The sequence below is a fragment of the Cricetulus griseus genome, assembly GCF_003668045.3.
Source record: "Cricetulus griseus strain 17A/GY chromosome 1 unlocalized genomic scaffold, alternate assembly CriGri-PICRH-1.0 chr1_0, whole genome shotgun sequence".
In the NCBI taxonomy this organism is placed as follows: Eukaryota; Metazoa; Chordata; class Mammalia; order Rodentia; family Cricetidae; genus Cricetulus; species Cricetulus griseus.
The window spans coordinates 13778882-13802591 of record NW_023276806.1 but is presented as its reverse complement, the minus strand read 5'-3'; the positions used below and the strand labels follow the sequence as shown (position 1 = coordinate 13802591).

Below are 23710 nucleotides of genomic sequence, written 5' to 3'. Positions count from 1 at the left end.
GGCTCAGTTTCACCATGAAATAACCAGTTTTCCCACACTGTTGGAGAGACTGCCCGGTTTTCTTTGTGTGGTCTGTAAGCAAGAAGATTTTGGTGGGTTTATTTCTGGGTTTATAGTCTAGTGCCCTAAGTCTGGTGTGTTCCCAACTCAGCTTGGTGAGTTCAGCATCATTGTGTGGTATGTTTTAAGGTCAGGAAGCATGACAACTCCAGCTTCATTTTCCTTTCCAAGACATTGTACTTGGGCATCTTTTGTGGTTCTCTGTGAGTTTTAAGTTTTTTTTTTCCTGTTTCTACAAAAGACAACACATTGAATGTGCGGGTCTCCTTCTATCTCCTGGATGTTTTAACAGTATTAAGTCTTCCAACCCATCAACACCTGATGTCTTTGACTTCATGTAGGCATCTTTACCAGCCCTTCCATTTACTCCAAAGTTTCCTTAGAGTCGGAAATTGGGGCTGGAGGTGGGGGCTGTCCCCTTGCTCTCTGCTAAACCAATCACTGCCAATAGGGATTTTGAATAAGGCAACTAAATTCAGTCGCTGTTACACATTAGCCATTATATTCCAGGTTCGAAACATCTAACCTCAAACCACAAGATCAAGCATGGAAACAAATGTTTCCTTGGGGAAAATTACTATGATTTTTGTCATAAATGTATGAATAATTTGAACCAACATAAAATAGCATATCCTCATTTCCATTTTCTAACTCATCTTTTCATTTGAAAAACAAGAAAAGTCCATTAAAAATTGTGTAACTAGTCCAAGTGTTATAGCTTCTTGATGGATAACATTCATGTCACAAATTTGCAAAAATGCACACTGAAGATAACCAACCATTTTCCCTTTCTGATTTACATTAAAGCATAGCCAGGAAAGAGCAAGGTCTACAGAAAGATCTTGTATGTTTCATCACTGATGAATTCTAAAACTAAAAATGCAGGTCATCAGGGAACATTTACTTCTGAACTCCATGTAGTTATTTACTACAATTAAAATTAGATTTCTAAAAAAAAAAAAAAAACCCTTTGGGTTGTTTTAGAATCATTATAAGAAATTATGCAAGATAAAATTCTTAGAAAGGTTTTGCATAAGGCTTTTCTGACACATTGCATATTTCCAACAAAACTGCTAAAAAAGAATGTCATGGTGAATAGATGCTATGTGGTGTTGGGCGAATTGGACGATCATTTGTATAGTTATTTTGAACCAAGTTTTCATTCAGAGAACAATTGCATTTTAATGTGTTTTACTGTCAACAAAAAAAGTTTAATAGTCTTAAAAGTTCTGATAATGAAGTTCATTTCTTCTGCAAATTTACCCTTCTCATTTTGGCAGCTTGTATAAACGAGAGGAAGAACTCTTTATAGGAATAACAAATGCCACATTCTACTAGTCTCTCAGCAGATTTCTGGGGATCTTTCTGTAATGTGTGCATTTATCATCAGAGTAACAGGACAATTACTTAAAATTCAAAAAAGCTTTGTCTGAAAAGACGTCTGAACATTGAAAATAAGAAGCTGAAGAGATTATTTGAAACTTATGTTGTTTAAAAGAAAATTTATTACATTTCTCAATCATCTAGATAGTTTGTAGTTTTTGCTCAGCATCCATCTCATCTCATTTTGATAACTCTTAATAAGAAATGAATGGTACTCAATAGCATCCCCACATTTCTAGTAATGTTTGCTGATAAAATGTTAATAGATGTATAATTTTCATCTTCTGTATTTACATTGATTTAATAGGGACACCTTGGAAGCAGAGGGCCTCCTGGGCCTCCAGGACTCAAAGGAACTCAGGTATGGAGGAAACTAATGTCTAGTCAGCAAGTTCTTAATTAGAATTCCCCCTTTTAATTTTGTGACACTTCAGTTTCTGCTTAATGAAAAGAATTTCCTCAGTGTGAACGATTTTTACTGTAAAGGATTTCAAGTTATTTATATTGGCACTTACAGAGTGGAAGCTGGAATCATTTTGCAGAGTTCTGAACTCACTAGGTGATTTATTTCAGTGGTCTCCAATGGAAAGTTGAAGAATCTGAACCCACAATGAAATGTATATGTACTAGGATTCATATTTACAAATTGTGACTGTTTTGTATTTGTGACTTAATAAATTATGTTTAATTGACTTGTGAACTGAGCAAAATGTCTGTTTATGAAATATATAAGACATGTGTGGCCAAGGAGGTCTGTATATGCCGTCAAGAGTAGTAACATTAATAACACCAATTCTGTTCATCTAAAGGTGAAAAGGCAATATATTTTGTCATTGTATGTGGAAATGGCACATACTTACTTTTTTACTGTTTAGAAAATAAAGACTAGAAGTTACTTATTTTCGATTATGTTTATCTTCCATCTCTTTCCATGATTCAGTTTTGATCCTTACAAGAATGCACCAGATATTTACATTTTGAGCTATTATAGCTATTTGACTCTATGATGTTGTGTTGTAAATTAGCTACGAATACAGTGTCTGACAGTAAACACCATTGGCGTAGGATCTGGTGTGCTTTTGCGTGTTTAGAGTCTCAGATAAAACTAAAATTTTAAAACTTGTGCCTTGAGCCAGGTGTGGCAGCACCACCTATAATCCCATCACTTTTGAAGCTGAGGCAGGAGGATCACAAGTTTGAAGCCAGTCTGAGCTATAGAAGAGACTCTGTCTTAAAAGAAGGAGGAGGAGGAGGAAGGGAGGGCAAGAACATGAATGAATGAAGTTTCAAATGGGCCTAGCGCATGTTCTGCACAAGTGATGGTTAAATATACCATAAATATATGTGTTGATTTTCATCTGCCAAGAACAGAGTTGCCTTTCAGTGTACACAACAGATTAGAGGTTATCTTTAATGATCTCAGCGATTCTTTAACTTTAATTTCATCCACTCCTAATTTCCAGTATGTAATGTGCCACCCACCAATTTAAAAAGTAACCCAATGGTACGTGCCTCTTTTGAGGTGGCCTAATCACCAAAATATTAAAACATGGGAGGATTGGATTCTGAAATAAGGGAGTTGTATCAGGATTTTTGTTGCATTTGCTGACAAGGTTGAGATTTCAGAATAAATACAAAGGATAAAGATGTCTATGTTTACACACTATTTTAGGCCATGAATTATTCTGATTTATTTTTAAGGGAGAAGAAGGACCAATTGGACCCTTTGGAGAACTAGGACCAAGGGCAAGTATCACAAGAGCGGTTTCCCGGAGCCTGAGGAGGTGTTGCACACTAGTAACCTCAGTACTCAGTGAGGAGGAAAGACCATCCTGAGTGCAGGTCTGCCTGGGCGCAGCAACAAGTCCCAGGCCAGCCTCGGGTATACAGTGATACCTTGTCTCAGAGGAAGGGTTTGCAAGGAGGAAAAGGAAGGGAGGAATGTTGGAATTATATTATTATATCAACATTTTAAGGGTTAAATTTTTTAATTATAAAATTAAATTATACAATTTGGGGTGAAGAGAAACTACTTTTTGTTTCGTGTTTGCTGAAGAAAAATATAATATATATGCTCCCAAAAATTAATTAATTGAACTAATTTTCTGTATGTGTTTGTCTTTAAAACAGCTGTCCTAAAATATTTTAAGAGTACAGTATTTTAATCAATAATAAAGTTGGAACAATTATGATCCTAAAACCTCTCAAATTAAAGTAAGCTGGTATCTAGATTTTTCCTAAGATATATTTTTCCCAGAGCTGAGAACTGACCCCAGGACCCTGAACTTGCTAAGTAAGAATTCTACCACCCAACTGAATCCTCAACCCATTGATTATATTATTAATTACCACTTATCACTTTCCCCAGTGGTCTTATGGTATCATGAATCATGAAAATTATTTGAAGGGTTCCAAGTAATACCAAATAAAGCAATTTTAAGAATACTTACAGAAAACTCTGATTTATCAATGTGTCAGTATAGAAATTATGGACAACTCGTGGGCGGTTTCCCCTTATTGTAATCAGATCGTACCATCTTGTGATAGACAAACTATTGTTTTCTAGGTTTTGGAAATAAATTTAAATGTTTTTGTATGTATGACCAAAGCTTGTATTTTAAATAATTATGATATATATGCTATATTTAGGAGACATTGAACTCATGTGAAATATGTCTGGTTTTATTTATTTGAGAATGTCACAAATTACACATTCTTAAGTTTTGCTTTATATTTAAGAAGATAGAAATTATTTTCTTGTGCCTTTATCACACAGGCACACATATTGTTTTCATACCACTAAAAAGGAAACATTTTGTTTTTTGTAAGAAAGAGAATATAACAGCTAAAGTCAAGCCTAGTAAAACTGATCTCATTTAAAATTTACTTCCCTAGAAAGCAAGAGAACTAACTGTACTCTATAATATTCTGTATTATTTCACTTCTGTTGGGTGAGGATTCCTTTGGGAACTAGGATGGCGCAAGCATATCACGTGAATCAGCCCAATATTGAAAACCCTGAAAGATAATATATGAAAATAAGATTTTAATATTACATTTTCAGAACTACTTCCACAAAAAAAGTGTGCTGGAGCTTAAACAGAGCCATAAGTCATAATGCCATCATCATGGTTGAGAATGGCTTGGTTTCCAAGATTCTAAGTATATTGGCTCCAGGGGTACCTGTTTACAGTGTAGGTTTAGTATGATAGTCTATACTGTGCTGTGATACTTGAAGGAGTTGGACATTGAGAATGAAAAGGAATGTTTTCTTTAATGCAATTTCTAATCATTTTTAATAAAAAAATGGATTGCTGAAAAATTGTCAATATCAGAAATAAATTATTTTACTCTTAGCTAAAGATCTATACTCAAATGCCCCCTTCTCAGTGAGGTCTTCTTCCATAGAAACCCTACAAAAATTCATTAAAACTCCCACAAGAGTTGATATCCCCCTTCTCTGCTTAATTCATTGTCCTTCATATTTACCACTATCTAACATAACGTGTGTGCATATACATGCATATATGTATATTACACGTGCACACATATATTATACATTTAAATTTTTTACCATCCTCACTGAAGTATAAGCTCTGTTAGGGGGAGAGTGTAGTGTTGTCTCCATCCTCACAATTGACACATTGGAGACACTCGAGTATTTGTAGTCTAAATGGTTACTACATCTAAGAGAGCATCGAATATATTGAAGTCATCCATTTCATAGAACAGACTGCATTTCCTAAACCAGTGTTCTCAACCTTTCTACTGCTGCTACCCTTTAATACAGTTCCTTGTGTTGTGGTGACCCCCAACTATAAGATTATTTCCATGGCTACTTCATAACTGTAATTTTGCTACTTTTATGAATCATAATGTAAATATCTGATATGCGACCCCACAGGGTTCACAAATCATAAGTGGGGAACCACTGTCTTAAACCTCAGGACACATTTATAAGTGATGAGTACTAAGTATATTTTATAAGTATTGTTCTTTCTTTTTTCCTTTAGGGAAAACCAGGTCGGAAAGGGCATATGGGGGAACCAGGGCCAGAAGGCTTAAAGGTAATGTGCCTCAAGTTTTTATCAGTTTGGAAATATAAATTTTCAAAAGGATAAAGTTATGGCTTTTATCAATTAAAATCAATCAATACAAATTAAATAAGCAAAATTCAACTTGTGGGGTACAAATAAGATGTTAAAAACTGCTCAGAGAGCAATTTATAAGCCATGTAGCTACAAATGTATTTGTATAGATATACAATTTAACAGGGAAATGTTGCAATACATTTTATAAACTTTTGCAAATAAGATCCAAAGCAATACAAACTAATAAACTTTATGCAACTTAATAAAATGTGTTAGGGTGATATTTGTGGATTAGATATGGGGCAATAAATATATATGTTACTATCTCTTTATTAAGCATAGGTTCTTTAATAAACACCTAACCGAGGGTCCACCTGAGTCTGTCCTTACACAGGACTTCATCCTGTGTAAGGGGACTTCATCACTGTATGACCTTGGAAAGATGTGCTACCATTCTTGGTTTCTTGCTTTACTTCCATGTTTTAGATAATTCTTTACAACCACAATTACAAAACAACACAGAGATTCAATGCATGGAAGAGAACAGCTTATAGGGATCATTAAATTTTCAAACTTCAATTTTAAAACTCGGAAGAAACAAGAGTACTGAGGTAATATATTATTTATGATTTAATAAATATTACTGGAATTATTAGTGAGCAAAGACAGCCATACTTCTTAGCTATAGAAGCTAGGCGGTGGTGGCACACCTCTTTAATCCCAGGACCCAGGAGATAGGCATGGTCCTGAGTCCATCAGGAGATATCTCTGAGTCCATGGCCCCCATGGCCTACACAACAAGAGTGAAGAGTAACAGAGCTCATGCCTTTGATCCCAGCACTTGGGATCACACACCTTTACTCCTAGCACTAGGGAGGTGGCGACAGGAGGATATAGCTTGATGGAGAAAGGAATATAAGGAGGAAGAGACAGGAATTCAGAGCTTTTGCCTCTGAGGATTCGTGGAGACAGGATTGCCATTTCAGCTGGGTAGAGGTGAGATCTACTGACTTGGCTGCTTTGCTTTTCTGATCTTCAGTTTGAAGCTTGAACTCCAATATCAGTCTCTGGGTTTTTATTTTTCATGTTACAGAGTATTATTACCAAATTTCCCAAGTTAAGGCTTGTTTCAAATATATACCAAACACATAACTTTTCATGACATTAAATCCTAAGAAAAAGCTAGATATCAAGTCAATGAAGGATGAAGACAACACATTTTTAATGAATCAACATGCAGATAACTAAACATACGAGGAAAATGTGTGCCTGGCTCTCTCAAATCATACACAAAAACTCCAGAAAACTGATTAGAAACCAGCGAGCTTAAGCAATTCTCTTTCCTGAGATTAGTCTCTATCCTGCCAAATAGCATTAAGACATTCAGTGTTGAGCCACAATGTAGACAAACTGGCTAGCTGCCTACCCTGTCATTGGTGAAAGGCTGTCCTCTCTAGAATCTTACCAGCAGCCAAGTCAAGTTCTTGTTGCCCAGGAACCTGAAGAAATCCTTCAATGACAATCCCTCCTTATTGTCACTGCTTCTTGTGACCTGTGTACCACATAGCTATTCCAGGGAAACACTTGGGAGCTGGTGAAGGGTCAGCACCTTCCACTCAACCCTAGTCTCTGTCTCTGTCTGTCTGTCTCTGTTTCTCTGTCTATCTCTAAGTGTTTCTGCCTCTCTTTCTGACTCCCTTCCTCTCTTCTTCTCCCTGCTTTCCTCTCTCCCTCCCTCCCCTGATTTTCTGCACCCATCCTTCCTTCATCACCTGTCTTTGTCTCTTCCTTCTTCCCTCCCTCATCTCTTCCATTATTCCCTTCTCTCACCGAATCTGTCCCTCCCTGCCTCCCCTCTGCTTTCCCTTTTCTTCCCCCTCTCGCCTCTAGATCTTCTCTCCAAGACAAGGCTACTTTTGCCCTTACCTTCTGACTCTCTGAATGTTAAAGTGAGATGAAGGGGCCACCTCCACTCTTTATTGTCAATCAAACCTTCTGTAAGCAGCAAAAGGACATCCCCTTTGGTGGTGGGAGAAGACAATTTTGGGGAGAGGAAAGAGGCAGATTAGAAGATGAATTATTCATTAATGTTTCATCTTTTATTATGGACATTTTGAGATAATATTTACCTAAAGAAAAGTAATTAGTCAATGATTATTCTGCTATTGTCCTACGAAAGCATCAAATGAGTTCTTTATCAATAAGTAGGTACTGCATCCTACAATGTTGCCACTCATCTAAAGGTATGCTTATTGAACTGAGAACTTGTATAGACGATTCATCATGGTGGAGATTAGGTTCCAGCGCTTAAAATCAGCAACACTCTGTAGACATGTTAACAGTCAACACAGACATGAGCCACGGTGTAGAATTCAGAGGGGAAAATAAGCTTAATTTTAATAATGTAATTAATGCAAGGCATAAGTGTCATTCTTTTCATGTGTAATCAATATTGCAAATATTGCTGAGACACTTGGTAATCCCCAATGTATACAATGATTTTGAGGTCTGATATGTATTTGACACTTACATCATGTTTCAGTTCCTACCAGTCCATGCCACATGCCACCAGGGGTCACCATATTGTTTGACATCTTGGTACTCCACACTAAAATTTAATTATTAGTTTTAGTTTTAAAATTATCATTTTTTAATAAAAAGAACTGTAGATCTCTGTCACATTCACTGTATGTGGTATCTCAAAGTCAGTCTTCTACTTTCCATTAATCAGCCCTAAGCTTCTCTTATATGAGGTCCCCCTGGGGACTGGATTTACAGATGGTTGTGAGAAACCATGTGGGTGCTGGAATCCAGCCCTTGACCTGTGCAAGAGCAGCCAGTACTCTTGACTGCTGAGCCATCTCTCCAGCCTTAAATATGTCTTTAAAATGACTTAAAGTAATGAATAGGGGAACGTGACTTCAATATGTAGATAATTATTATTTGAATAAAAATGGAAAGAAGGCCACATTTCACAAAAATACTATAAGTTTGAACAACTAAAATTGTCTTTGGTTTTTATTATTATAAGATAATTATGTGAAATGGAAACAAATGATTTGTCATGGTTATTGTTATTGAAAAATTGTCATTTTGCAATTTTATATTCCTGATCAACAGGGAGAAGTAGGAGACCAAGGAGATATTGGGAAAATTGGTGAAACAGTAAGCTTACTTTATACTCTTATTTTTTTCATCATCTGTGTTCCTTGGGAATTATGTTAACCATGATCTATTAACCATAATCATACTAGCAACAATTGGAATAAAACTTATTCACAACAGATTTAAACTCATATGTAATGATTCCATTTACAAACTATAATACAAAGAGGTATAAAGAAAAAGTCAATATTTTCAGTGAATATAAACTATGTTTATGATCTCGGAGGCATTTTTTTTCTTTTTAGTATTTGAATTCCATTTCAGTTCCATTGATTTCATTCTAAAATTAACCTTTAAAAAAAAAAAAACAGCATGAGCAAGGTCTGGTGACAAATGCCTGTAATACCAGCACTCTGCATTTAAAGGTTGAGACAGGCAGTTCCTGAATTCAAAACCAACCCGGTCTACATAACAAACTCTATCTCACATAATAAATAACAACAAAAATCCTTTTTGATGACAAACTGGTATGTGTTGATAATCTGACTTAAGATTTGAAGGGTAGGAATCAATCAAAGGCATGGTGTGTAGAGTATATTGGTGTTTTTATCAGAGTGTAGTTTGTTTAAGTTCATTACTGTTGTAGCAGAAAGCATCGTGTAATTTTTTAAGATTCACATGTTTTAAGTTTTTTGAGTGCAGTTCCCACAGCAGCCAGTAGAAGGCCAGAGAGCTGGCTTCTGTAAGGTAGTTGTGAACTGTGTCACAAGGGCAAGGATGCTGGGAGCTCAAGTTGGGTCCTCTGCAAGAGTATTATACATAGCTGAGCCACCTCTTATGCCTTGCATATAACATTATGTTGTGTTTATTAAAATAATTTTAATTTGGATCTATTTCAACAATGAGGAAAACCATCATAAATCATGTCTATGACACCTAATGTCAGCCTCTGGCCTCCACCCACATACAGCACATATATACACATGAGCATGTACACACTCACACACACACACACACACACACACACACACACACACACTCACACACGCGCGCACACACACACACACTCACACACACACACACTTCATACACACACACACACACTCACACGCACGCACGCACACACGCGCACGCGCACTTCATACACACACACACACGCGCGCACACTTCATACACACACACACACACACACACACACGCACACACACACACCACACACGCACACACACACACATGCACACACACACACGCGCACACACACACACACACGCGCACACACACACACACTCACTTCATACACACACACACACACACACACACGCACACACACACGCACACACACGCACACTTCATACACACACACGCACACACACACACACACTCACTTCATACACACACACACACACACGCGCACTTACACACACACACACACGCGCACGCGCGCACTTCATACACACAAATAGACAAAAAGAAAAATTTTAACAAGTGAACCTACATAATAAAGTAATGAATCGACAAGGTTGAAAATATTTGCAGTATTCAAGATCAATTGTCACAAAGCAAGTGAGTGAAATAGTTTGTCTCAGTGAGCAAATCCCCCCTTAGTGTATCTTAAGACTTAAAAAGAAGTATATTTTTCTACAAAATCATTCTGTAAGCTTAACTTGTTTATTGTTGCTAATCCAGGTGTTCTAATAAGAAAAAAATACTCTAATAGTCTTAGTTTTACCATTAGCATCAGTAAAAGTAGATGGGGAAGTTAAATCACAAGGAACCATTACCTTATCTGTGTTTTGCCAAGAAAAGACTTTTCAGTATAGTACATAGATCAGATTATACAAAATGTCTAATATGATTGAAGCTTTTTTGTTTCTGTGGTTAGTCAAGAATTAAATTATGGCATTTGAGTGTCAACTTGTGTAGGAAACGTGTGTGTGTGTGTGTGTGTGTGTGTGTGTGTGTGTGTGTGTGTGAGAGAGAGAGAGAGAGAGAGAGAGAGAGAGAGAGAGACAGACAGACAGACAGACAGAGACAGAGAGACAGAGAGACAGAGAGACAGAGAGACAGAGAGACAGAGAGAGAAGTATGTGTGAGAGAGTGTCACACACACACACACACACACACACACACACATTCACGTACCAGTGGGGATCCAAAGTTAAAATGCTAATACATGATGTCACATTTCACTGAAATGTTAAATTTCTTGTGTTACTCATTTACTTAATCACTCTGGGTTACTTCCATACAGTATAAGAACCAATGGTTTCCAATGCTGCTCAAAGTAGGCATGGACTACCATGATGCTAGATTTCTATAACTGGAATTTTTTCTTAAAAATTGCATTTTTGATCCTGTGATATGTTTCAGGCATCAGCCAATGCTGTGATATTTCATCTAATTTTCAGAGATTCCCCAACCCACAGATTTTACAACGAGGAAAACAGAAAACAGAAAATGACTGATTTGAAGTTACATAACTAAACCTTGATTCAAACCCAGATTTCCAAGTTCAAGACCCAAGCCTCCACCTCATGCCATACTCACATTTTTAATTTTAGCTCAAAAGCCATCTGGCCTGGATCTTGCAAAGACACTGTGAGCATCAGATAGGTTTAATATTAGCTCTAATATACTTCATTATTAATTGAACAACAATTTGGCCTTGATGTTGTAAAGACACTTTGTATGGCGGGAAATTATCAATACGGAGCCAGGTAGAAATACAAGAGATTTTAATAGGGAAAAAGCCTTACTTATAAAGCCACCTAGCCAGCCAGTGCGGCAGCAGTCTGTACAGCAAGCCAAAAGTAAAACCGAAACCAGAAACCAGCCACCTGACCAACTCTCACTCTAAGTCACCCTCTCAGGTGTGGTCAGGCACACCTTTAGCCAGCCCCTAAGCAGGCGTGGCTACAGCTTCCCCTACAACTTTGAGTACTTGATAAGTTTCCAAACTAAAGCACCTTCCCAATTTTGTTAATTTTTCTCATTGAAGATATGAGATGAAGGACTTTCTTCTATAAAACATTACTTCCTCTATTGAGCTAATCAAAAATCTAATTTACCTAAAGAATATTTGGGGACTTCTGTAATTCCATATTTCATTTTATCATCTTAAATTCCAGGTTCTATGAATACACTTCTAGTCTAAAATTTTGTTGCCAAAAGAACAACTTTTCTAGAAAGATACAGAATATCCAGTTATGCTTCATGACAACAATGTCTGTAATTTGAAATATCCCAGCATACTGCAATGCTTCAATTCATTGCCTTAACTGAGTGACTTTTTCTTTCTCTATTCATACTAATTAGAACCAAATTTCTTGATGAGCCTATCAAGAACAGCAGTGTTGTCTACATTTATGTCCCTATTCATTTACAGCCATCTCTTTTATTCAAAAATTGGTTTCTATCAATGTGGCCCCAAAGTCTCCAATTTCCTTTATTATTCTTATTAAAAATAGCAAACTTGATTTCTAAAATGCACCTCATAAGCCCCTGGTTTCTCTTGTTAATTTTTTAATTTAAGTACCTACTTATATTCTTCAACAGTGTACAATTTATGCATCAACAATGATACAACAACAAAGTTTTTTAGAGTTTTCAAATTCCTGGCATGTCACTATTTGAGACTCAAGGACAAGAATTCAGCATTCCCAAGTATTCTTGAAGTTTTCAAAATTATGATATTTTAGATATACCTCTACCAGTATTCACTCCTTGTCACTTAAATAGCTAAAATTCTTGCTTAAAGAATAAAAGGCACTGAGTTTAATAGTACTAGCAAAGAACTAGGTCCTACAGGATTAATCAGTGCAGACAAAACAGGGAAGGAGTGTAGCCAGTCCTCAACATACTGCTGGTTTTAAATTACTAAACTATTTGTTGTTTGTCAGGAACATTCTGGGATATATGCTGTCAAAGAAAAATTCCAGTTCTAGGAATCCACGGCTCTGTTCTAAGAAGTTTAATAACCTGGCTTTTCCTCCCCTCTGCCGACTTGGCTGCTTTTCCCCTCTCCCAGTCTCAGTACGTCCTTCTGAAGCTGGCCAAGCAGAACCAGGGCAGTCTATTGATGTCTGTAGTTGTGTGTATGTGTGTTTCTGGGTGGGAGTATTTGCACAGGAATGCAAATTTTTACAGAGACCAGAAGAAGGTGTCAGAGCGCTTGGAGCTGAAGTTGCAGTGGTTATGAGTTAGTTACCTAACATGGGTGTTGGGAACCAAACCTGGATCCGCTGCAAGAGGAGCAAGTGCTTTTAACCGCCAGCGTTTAGGGGCAACGACTTCCATAACCATTGCTGTGAGCAGGATAGTAACTTCTATGGAACTCTTTGTACTGTTGATGACGCCCAAAGCCACGAAGTCAGATTTTTAGAGCAGATACGTTTGGAAAAACATCACCAGTGACCCCCTGGAATCAGTGGTCTATTGCCTTAAGTACAAGATTCTGAGAACATTTTCCATGAAGTGTCCTTGGTTGCATTAATTTTCAGTTATCACATTTCTTCCCACTTGATGAGATTCATGATTGTCTGACAGTCTGCTCACCCTGATTTATGTCTTAAAATGTAGCTCAGCTTATTGAATTTGACTTCACACATTTCTTTTTTATTTAAATTAGAAACAATCTTATTTTACATGTCAATCCCAGTTCCCTCTCCCTCCCCTCCTCCCATCCCACCCTCCAACCCCCATCCCACCCCTCTTCTGCTCCCCAGGGAGGGTGAGGCCTTCCATTGGGGATCATCAAAGTCTGTCACATCATTTGGGGCAGGGCCTAGGCCCTCCCCCATGTATCTAGGCTGAGAAAGTATCCCTCTATGTCGAATGGGCTCCCAAAGTACATTCATACACTAGGGATAAATATTGTTCCACTACCAGAGGCCCCAGGCCTCCTAACTGACACCCACATTCAGGGGGCCTGGTTCAGTCCTATGCTGCTTTCCCAGCTATCAGTCTGGGGCCCATGAGCTCTCCCTTGTTCAGGTCAGCTGTTTCTGTGGGTTTCCCCAGTCTGGTCTTGACCCCTTTGCTCATCACTCCTCCTTCTCTACAACTGGATTCCAAGAGTTTGGCTCGGTGCTTAGCTGCTTCACACATTTCTTAACTTAGCAATGTAGGGAGACTCCTTGTGCAGCCTAGCTATCCCCTGCTCTCTCCCCTACTGTGCTAAATGGTGAGTGACTAGTGAAAAGACAAGTATTCCCCTCTCACTGTAAAATATTCAGAATCACAGACACCTTGATAGGTGATCCCTGACGGTTTCTAAGCAGTTTGTTCAAAGCCAAAAAGGGGGTGAAAACTGAGGGAAAAACAGAAACCAAAAGTTTGTTAATTAAAGACCTATTTTCTAGTCTTAAGGTGACTATCCTAAGTTTTCCTATTGTCTTGAAATGTGTCCAGTTCATATCTCCTGAAAGCTGTGGTTCGGAAGGTCAGGACCCAAGATTTCAGCCTCCAGCTTCCAGGCTCTTTTGCTACAGTAACGACCAATTTGCCCTGTCTTTAAGTGGGACTTTGATGTACATCAAGAAAGATCTGAGTTAATATTTAGCTTCCTTGAAAGGAAGAGCAAACCCAAGGTTTACCCTGGAATATCCTAAGCCAACCTGGCAAGTTGCTTTTAAAATATTGTCAAGTATTATTAGTTTGCAAGAAATATGGAAACATTTTTAATGGAAACAGAGAATATTGTGCAGGAACTGGAAGTGTTTTCAGAGGTGTTCCACATAAACCTCACTTGATGGAATGGCTGGGGCTGTTCTTGGGTAAAATTACCATGGAATTAGTTTGCTACAAATTCATTTCATTATGTTCCATGCTCTTTTTCTTTCATGACAGGGGAGATAGATAGATTTAAAGGGACCTACTAAATCATAAGCCCTGTTTCCCTGAAGGAAGAGAGCCAGAAGGTGGGAGCATGGTTTAACCAAAGTGGAAAAACTAATGTCACATTTTGCTAGCACATTATACTTGACCTCAGCAATTCTGAGTCTTATTGCCATTTTCTTATAAAATGTCAGTCACCCTCTCCAGTTTCTAAGCTACACATGCCTAGGGCACAGCTGTAAATAATGTCAACCTCCTGAATAGCATGAATGACATGTTTCTGAAGTAATGACAAATTATGCAGAATTGATACTCAAGAATAAATGCTATCCTCAGATGAGCCTTTAACTGAGTGTGTTACAAAAAATAATAGGTACTCATTACAGAGAACTTGTGATACACCAGGCACTTTGGCTATATTATGTTATTTAATATCCATAAGTATCTTGGTAAATGTAATTAATCCTATTCTATTCTATACTTTAAAAAGTTGATTTTTGGCTATTTAAATAACTTGCTATAGCCAAGTAGCACAGTAGTGAAGTTAGGGATACAGTGTGTTCTCTCTAATGTTTCCAGATTAGCCTGGGGCTGCTTAGTGGTGGGCTGCAGACTTCTACGGTCCTAGTAAACACTTGTGTTTACTACTTGAGAATATAAATTTGAGAAGCCGGTTTTCCAAAATCAGAGCATATCACTCTTGAAATGTGGAAATAGCATTATGAATCTGATTAAAAAGCCATTGCAAAGTCTAGTGTTGTGTCTGTGAAGGCAGAAAACACTAGATGAGAAGCCTGGTGTGATGGAGCACACCTGTCAGCATAGCACCCAGGAAGTAGTGGCAGGGGGATCTGGGTTTCAAATCTGTCCTCAGCAAGAATGGGCCAGAAAAGATGCTGTCTCCAAAATAGAAGAGCAAATAAACAAAAAACATCAAGAAGAACCTTGCTGGAGTGTAAGCAGGGGCTACACTGGTCTGTAAACTGCTTGGTTAGACAGACATCACCATAATGTTGATTTTTCTCAGCCATGCATGCTTCTGAACCAGCTATTTTCATCTTCCCTTTCCTTCATCAGTGTTTACAGCTTTCAGTGGAGAGATCTTTTTATCATGTTAAGTTTACTCACAGATATTTAAATTTTTGTATCATTGATAGGCTCCTTAAAATTATTGGTTTCTTATCAGTAAAGAAAATTATCCCCAATTGACTTGAAATAATTTTATCATTTGTAAAGATGATAAAAGCTAGCACCCCAGCAGTTTCTTCACCATGAACCTGTATTCCTGTGTCTTAGAAGAATAACATGCCTTCTAAAGATTTAAAAGGGTGTGTGTGTGTGTGTGTGTGTGTGTGTGTGTGTGTGTGTGTGTGTGTGTGCATGAGTGCACACAGGAGTACACATGCCAGTGGAGGCTAGAGACATCAGATCTCCTCGGAGCTGTAGTTATTAGCATCCAGCAATGGATTTTGGGAACTGAACACAGGTTCTCTGTAAGAACAGTATGCACTCTTAACTGCTGGCCAAGCCATCTCTTCAGCCTCCAGGAACAGAAAAACTTCTATAGCCAAAGAAAGATGGAACCTCAGTCTTCATTTATTTATCTGTCATCAAAAAGTACTTATTGAACACTTTCTAGACATGCTATTAAACAAGACTTTGTCCCTCAGTGGTTTCTGGTGTAGACAATGACAAAAGTATGCATATGATATTATTGAAACTCTTGCTCTGTTACATAAGATACTCTTAAGAACAAGAAGTACAAGTTATTTTGGCATGGCTTATAAGAACATGTGTGTTGACAGAAAAATTCTGTCTTTGGTTGAAAACATAGTTCCATTCCCTTGGGTGTGGATATTACCGTATGGATCACAGCTTTTGAGGAAAGAGTGTGTTAAGTCCTTATCTAGAAGGGGTCTAATCCTGGCATTTGTTAGACTGATGTTCCAATAGTCTTCCTTTTGAGCTGTGTTTGTATGCAACGAGTTTTGTTCGTTACTAGTATCGTATCTTCTTTATATACATATTTATGTGTCAATATAATGGTAAAGATCTCTGTTTTGTTGAAAATATGTAAGGTAGAGAATGTGTTGATTCTTTGAGTTTAAGAAACTCACATGTGGAAATAATGGAAGGTCTGTGGTAAGTGGTTGTGTGGGGCCTCCTGCTGAAATGACTGTGTTGATAGAGAGACCATGATGGCCCAATGACAGTCTGGAAACAGGTTAGTGGAAAACATCCATGCTTTTCCTGTTGAAAACCAGTCTGTGGCCTGTGTAATGTGTGGGCTAAGAGCCTACCTGTGAATCATTATACATAGCGCAGACTGGAGCTCAGCAAGATTTCTGTAAAGGGCCAGGTGCTATACATTTAAAATCCTGAGCCATACGGGCTCTGTCATAGTCCCCTAGCTACAGTGCTGTCGTGTGAACCCCCAGCCACAGACAGCAATGAATGGATGAGCCTGGCCCTGTTTCCAGTGAAACTTTACTTATAAAAACAGACAGCTGGCAGGAATGGGCTGCAAGCTGTAGTTCGTCTTCCTGCTCTGAAATCTTACGCGTTATCTGGGCCTCACCGGCTTTGACTGCATCTGCCTTATGTACACCCTGCTCCATTTGTCTTTCGTCATTAACAAAAAGAGCAATAAACACAACTGTGATTTCTCTGGCTCTCAATTTCAAATCCAAACACAGATTCAAGCTAGCCAGCAGGTGGTGTGGCTGCCATTTGTTGAATTTTGTGTGTGTTTGCTGATTGCAAACATAATGAATTTATTTGCATTTATATATGGACAACATGTAAATCCAAATGATGCCACTGGAATTTACCATTTTCCCTATAATAAACACTTGAGATTATTGCCAGGAAATATTTGTACCATGAAGTACTTCCCGTTGAGTTGAGATACTTGGCATTTGGGTTCTGTCTAGCTTATGAGACAGTTCTTCTATTTTTTCATTAGCATAAGATCAAGCCATACAAGGGAAGCTCATAACACAAGAAATACATGAGCACCATGGTTAGATGTGATCTCATCTTGTCAAAAGTTGTCTTCTCTTTTCATGGGACCTCTCTAGATTTCTCTGAATTGTGCCTCAAAGACACTATCCTACCTGTCTTAGTTAGGATTTCTATTGCTGAGAAGAGATAGTGTGACCACAGCAACTCTTATAAAGGAAAACATTTCATTGGAGTTGGCTCACAGTGAAGTGGTTTAGTCCATTATCATCATGATGGGACATGGCAGGATGCAGGTAGATGTGGTATTAGAGAAGGAGATAAGAGTTCTACATCTTGATCCAAAAGCAACAAGAAGTGAGCTGAGATAGTGGGGCATATATGAGAACTTGAGCATATATGAGAACTCAAAGCCCATCTCCACAGTGACACGTTCCCTCCAAAAAAGGCCAGGCCTCTCCTATGAACTTATGGGGGCCAATTACATTCAAACTGCCACACTACCCTTGGGCTCTGAAGGTGCCACAGGACGATTCAAGTGTGATTGCGAAATCTACAGCACAGCTATGAGAAAACTGAAGAAAGACTTGTCAATGGCGAGCAGAAAATGAGAGTCCCTTGAGGGCAACTTCATCCCTCCGTATCCTGTACTTCTCCATTCTAATCTTTCTGAAACTTAAGGCAAACAAGGCCATAGGTTTGTTTGTGTAAATATGCTGTGGAGATTTCCGTAACTTCAGTTATTTTAATTGAGAAACCAGTATCCGATTTACATGGTGCCTTCCTTCTACAAATATTTACGGTCATTTGCATATGCAAAGAAAAGATCAAACTGTACAGGACACTGAACCCACTTCAAAGACCTCACAGAGGATTAGGGTGCCAGCTTAGGCATTCAGAGGAAAGTGATCTCGCAGAGGCTGCCTGCCTGCCATAAAGGTTATCAGTAAATGGGTTCTGGGTGACCCTCTGGATTCAGAATGCTGGATAAAGCTCCTCGATAGGAAAATTTCAAGTTCTATGTCTTTTGAAAATGTGCATCTCTTTCTTGGGTGTTGAAAAAGGTTTCTAATGCTTCTCAAGCACCTGAATGATACTGTTCTTCTTTATGAGCAAATTGGATTTTAAAGCTGAGTGGTATAAAAGGAGGGGTCTTGCTCACATGATTTTCAGAGGAGGAAAGTGAGATCAAGGCTGGTTCGATGACTTTCTTCAGAATTTAATTGCTAATCCAGAACTAAAGTTTTTGCATTAGTAGGTGGCACTTCCTGTTATGGTTTTCTGCAACATTAGCTAGAATGATTTGGGGCTAGTGAGAGTGAGGGAATCAAGAAAGAGCAGATTGTTCTCCCTCTAGTCGTGTCTTTGTATTGAACTCACAAAAACCACATTTCCTATAAGAATAGCCTGAAAAGACATGCAGAATTAATTTTCTCCTTCATATATGAAAAAGATAATCTGTGCTTTAAGTGCAGTCCCTCTGTGTGAATGGGTCTGTTAGTTATTAGTCTCAGGGAGAGTGCACAGTGTAGATGTTATTGCAACACAACTGTCACTGCAGGGCAATTCCTTTTATTTCTTATCCAACTTACTAAATAATAAAATAGCCTAAGTTCAATAAAGATAGGTGGCTGCTCTGTCGATATTCACGTTACCACCTTTGATTTATTACCAAGAGAGCCATCATCGGCCTCACGGCCAGGCAAGTTCAATGCAGCACGAGTGACCTTTCTTTTCTCGTGTTTCCCATAACATGAGTGTGACTAACACATCTGCTCAGAGACATTCCAGGCATAGCCTCCTGATCGTTGCCAGACCTCCCTGGGGTAAGGCTTCACTGTGAGCTTTTTTTTCCCAATGATTGCACATTTGATCCTACAGAATAAGAATGAGATAGTTGATGGGGAAATGTCAGAGGCTGACATTTCTACTTGGATATTTGGCAGGCGATTGAGTGACGCTTTGTGGGGAACCTTATGAATCCATATGGCAAGAGCCTGGAGTAGAGACTCTACAACCCCAAACAGGCCTCTCCAATTCCTCAAGGACCTGTAAAATTATGAAATATTTGTCTATTGCCTAAATCTAACTAAGCATATAAGCAGTATGTTTTCTTTAGTGTGGCGCATAATGCTATATTGTCTAAATGAAACAATCTATTTTATGACATTTTTGTAACATAGTAATGAGCTTAGGATTTCCCCCAAAATTATTTTTCTTTTCGTTAGGCAGTGTTTACAGATAGTTTATCTTCAGTGCTCAGAAACACCACAACATTAAAAGTTCTTGTGTTTGAACACTTGGTCCTCAACTGCTTGGCATTGTCTGGAAGATTGAGCAGCCTTGGAAGGTAGGTTTAGTGGATGGAAGTGGCTCACTGGGGGAAAGTCGGATAGGTTATAGCCACAGCAGCCACTGCCACTCCCTCTTCCTCCTTTTCTTCCTCCTCTTCTTCCTCTTCCAGGTCCACCAAAATGTCAAGTCCAAACCATACACACGTTTTCACTAGATACTATCACGCCTTTCCCTCCATAAGCAACCCCTGTTGTTTCCCGTCAAGTATTTGGTCATAGGAATGAGAAAAAACTTAGGTAACAAACTAATTTATTACATACCTAATTTTTATTCATGCTGTGTTAGAGAAGCACCTATATTGTAAGGCCCTGTGCCTACTCCCCAGCTGCTGTCAGTATACAGTAGCTAGACCGTTTACTCTCTAGAGTATGGCCTATTCTGTCTATAACAGACAACAAATTCCTAGGTGGCATGTGATTGCAATCTAGTAATTAAAGAGTAATAGTAAAATCAGCGTACATGTGTTCATAAAGGGGCAGTGCATGCTGGGGACTGCTAACTTGCTATGAGAAAGGACAGGCCACTTCTGTAAGCTGGAATAGTTAGGATCTAATGGTTGGGACTCTTCAAGGACATCTGTCTAGATGTCCCCATCACAAGTGCCAAAGTCTAGTTTTTGTTTTTGTTTTGTTTTGTTTTTTACTGAACCAGGTTCCTACTGTCCTCAGCACATCAAATTTATCTCAGCTGGGAATTTAAGTTTCTCTTGCGTTTGGTCAGTGTGACTAATACATCAAGAATGTGGACATAGTTTTCCCCACACTCCCACTAAAAGAGACGATTGCCCAACCATCTCTTTGGTGAGCTCTGGGTAACATATGACCCATCAGTGTAGTCACACACTGGGCCAAAATAGCCAGACTTTTCTACTTGTACTTTTATCTGGCTTTGATATGTCTGTCTGTGGAGACTTTAACCTGGAAGGTGCTGATTAAAAAGAAGTGAGTCATGTCTTATAAAAGGATGTGGTCATTTGTATCTGTGTTCACCACTTCTGCTTTATTTAATTTGCTCATTGATTTAGTGAAAATATACTTATTGTCTTCTCTATTCTTGAAGTATTGATCTAGCTAAAATATATTTCTCTTATTCTTCTGGGAAGTATGCTAGATGTAAGAGATGGAGTGTCCTTTCTGCTTTCTAGACCATTCAGAGTGATAAAGTCTTGTCTTCCTAAGTGGTGATGGATTTAGCAAACATACTAGCCAGGTTTTTGTGTCACTGTGGCCAATTACCTGAAAGAAACATTTAATAGTGGGAATTCTTATTTTGGCTCACAGTGTAAGAAGGCTGAACCCATGTATCTGTGCCAAGCATTGTGGCAATGGTGGCATGTTCTGGGGCTGCTCTTGATATCTTGGTAGACAACAAGCAGAGAAGGGGACAATAGGAAGACATAGAAAGGTGTGTCCCCCAAGGCTAACTCAGTGGCCTTCCTCCAGCTGTACCCACCCCCTAGCAATACCAGCATATTATGAATCTATTCAAGCAAAAAAGTTGTTTGCTCCAAGTCATACTGTCCATGGAATAATTTCTGAGCTTATGGATTTCATTTGAAAATATGAATTAATTATCAAAAGATTGGTGATTTGGACACTGATAATTAACAATTAATCAGAAAGGCTTCAGGTAGAAGCTTTAATATTACAGTAAAATAAAAAGTCTGAGGGAAACTGTTAAAAACAAAACCAACAGACATTACTCACCCTTTGCCAGTTTACTTTCTATGCATAATTAAATCTGAAAATTTTCGTTGTCTTTTCTTCTCTCCACATGCATATTCTCTAGGGAAACTCCTCTGCACTCTATCTTAGTTACCACTTTTTCCTGTTGGTCCATGGTTTTCTTGGCCCTAGACCAACATTTTCATCTGTACACTGAATATTTCTCCCAGAAGTCCTCACTGGTCTTTCACATTCATCATATTTTTTAAAAGAATTCTTGTAGCTGGAAAGATGACTCAGCAGTTAACAGCACTGGCTGTTCTTCCAGAGAACCTGGATTCCCAGCATGGACATGGTGGCATCCAACAGACTATCACAGTTTCAGGTACTGGATATCTGACACTCTCTTTTGGCCTCTGCAGGCACAGGGAATGTATATGGGGCACAGATATACATTCAGGCAAAACACCCATACACGTAACAGTAAATACATACATACATACATACATACATCAGGCAAAACACCCATACACGTAACAGTAAATACATACATACATACATACATACATACATACATACATACATACACACACACATACACACACAAAAGAAAAGGAAACAGGAAATCTACTTTGGTGCTCACAGCATGGCTTACTTGCTCTTTCTCACCCAACTTTCCATTTGGTCTAAATTAACAACAGGTCATGTAACCATCTTCTTAGACAAAGGTGTGAAAGGTGAAGAGTTGATGCAGAGAAATAGTTCCTGTGAGAACAAGCATCCCCGTTTCGTGCTAGAAAAATGGATTTATTTTCTGTGTGTGACTAAACTTTTGCTTCTCCAGTCACCAAAAGTCCACACTAGTTTGGTATGGAAAGTTGCCATTTTAAAGGTAAAAATTGGTCAAATATCAGTGATTATCTTCATTTCAGTAGAGTTTGCAATTGTCAGGGTGTAGTTTTGAAAGGAAAATATTAAAGCAAATAGGTATAGAAGATGCAACAGAACAAAACTCTAGGGAATTTGCTTTGTAAATTGTATTTTAGAGTAAATGTCAAAATCCCTGAGGTCTTTGACTCTTCATCCTGTCATACAGTTCTTTATATGTTGAAGATCTGAACTCCGATGAGGCATTCAAACCCCTCTCTAAGACACAGTGACTTTCTAAAGTAGTTAAGTATAGGACCTTTTTAGAAAAATGTCATATAGCACCTCTTTCAGCTAGGAAATATTCTAATGTTATATTACTATTCAAGTGAATCAGTAGGATGTGGTTACTAAAGAAAATAGAAATAGAACATTTTAAAGTTTTTACTGACTTTAGGAGGAAAAATAATATTTCTTCTTGATTCTGAAAGTTGATTTATTCCACATCAGGCTTTTTGGCCTTCCACATTTTGGCTTCAGTTAACAAAATCTTTAAATAGACCATTACATACCCCAGTTTGCAGAAAGTGAAATGTTTTCAATTATTACATGGTTTTTTAGCTCCTAGTTGAAGCTCATGTTCCTCACCGTGTGTTAGATGTAGAATCCATGCTTACAAAGGAATCAATGAGTGTCCCTTGCCAATAGACATATGTTGTTGGTAATTCCTAAAGGTGGAGACGATGGCTTCCACAACTATTTTGTATTCCAGTAAATACACAACAGAAGGGATTTGAGCTATGTGAGCCATATGGTCTGTCTTACACTAGATTCTACTTGCATCATGAGAAAAACGGCATAGAGGGTTGATAAGCAAGTAGGCATGGCTGTGTTCCAGGGAAAATTTCAAAGATAAGCACTTATCATATGTTGTGACTCCCAATCTTGCTGGAATTCTGTACCATTTTATCTCTTGGCAGCTTTTGTTATTTGCTTTCCCTTGGTGTTCATTAATTCTAAATTGATTTATATGGTACATTAAACATAATAGATACCTAGTTATTGAAATTTTACACATGTAATCTATAGAAAAGTGTACATCATCCTTCTATCATTCAATAGAAGGATGCAACCTAAAAAAAATACAGAAAGTAAATAATGAGTAAGAATCAAAGTTTTAATATAGTAGCAAAGCTAGCTAACAATAGAATTTAGTCATCATGACTGATTAAAAATATATTATAAATCCTTTGCTATTCTTCCCTCAGAGAAGAGTGCTCTAACTTCCTTCCTTGGGGATGGAGGATGACCTTGAGGCAGGGAGGTGGCTCAGTGGGGAGGAGTACTGTGAAAGCAAAAGGACCTGAGTTCAAATCCCTGGCACCCAGG

At 38.2% G+C, this 23710-nt stretch overlaps 1 protein-coding gene across 1 annotated transcript in view; it reads left to right on the top strand.

The window, feature by feature from the left end:
* Positions 1 to 23710, top strand: part of LOC103158657 (collagen alpha-1(XXIV) chain-like) — a 272066-nt gene that overhangs the window by 107052 nt on the left and 141304 nt on the right. Inside the window, exons 21-24 of the mRNA XM_035450688.1 lie at positions 1751 to 1804; positions 3145 to 3189; positions 5457 to 5510; positions 8655 to 8699. Coding sequence (XP_035306579.1) covers positions 1751 to 1804; positions 3145 to 3189; positions 5457 to 5510; positions 8655 to 8699 — 198 coding nt within the window. The remainder of the gene's footprint in view (positions 1 to 1750; positions 1805 to 3144; positions 3190 to 5456; positions 5511 to 8654; positions 8700 to 23710) is intronic.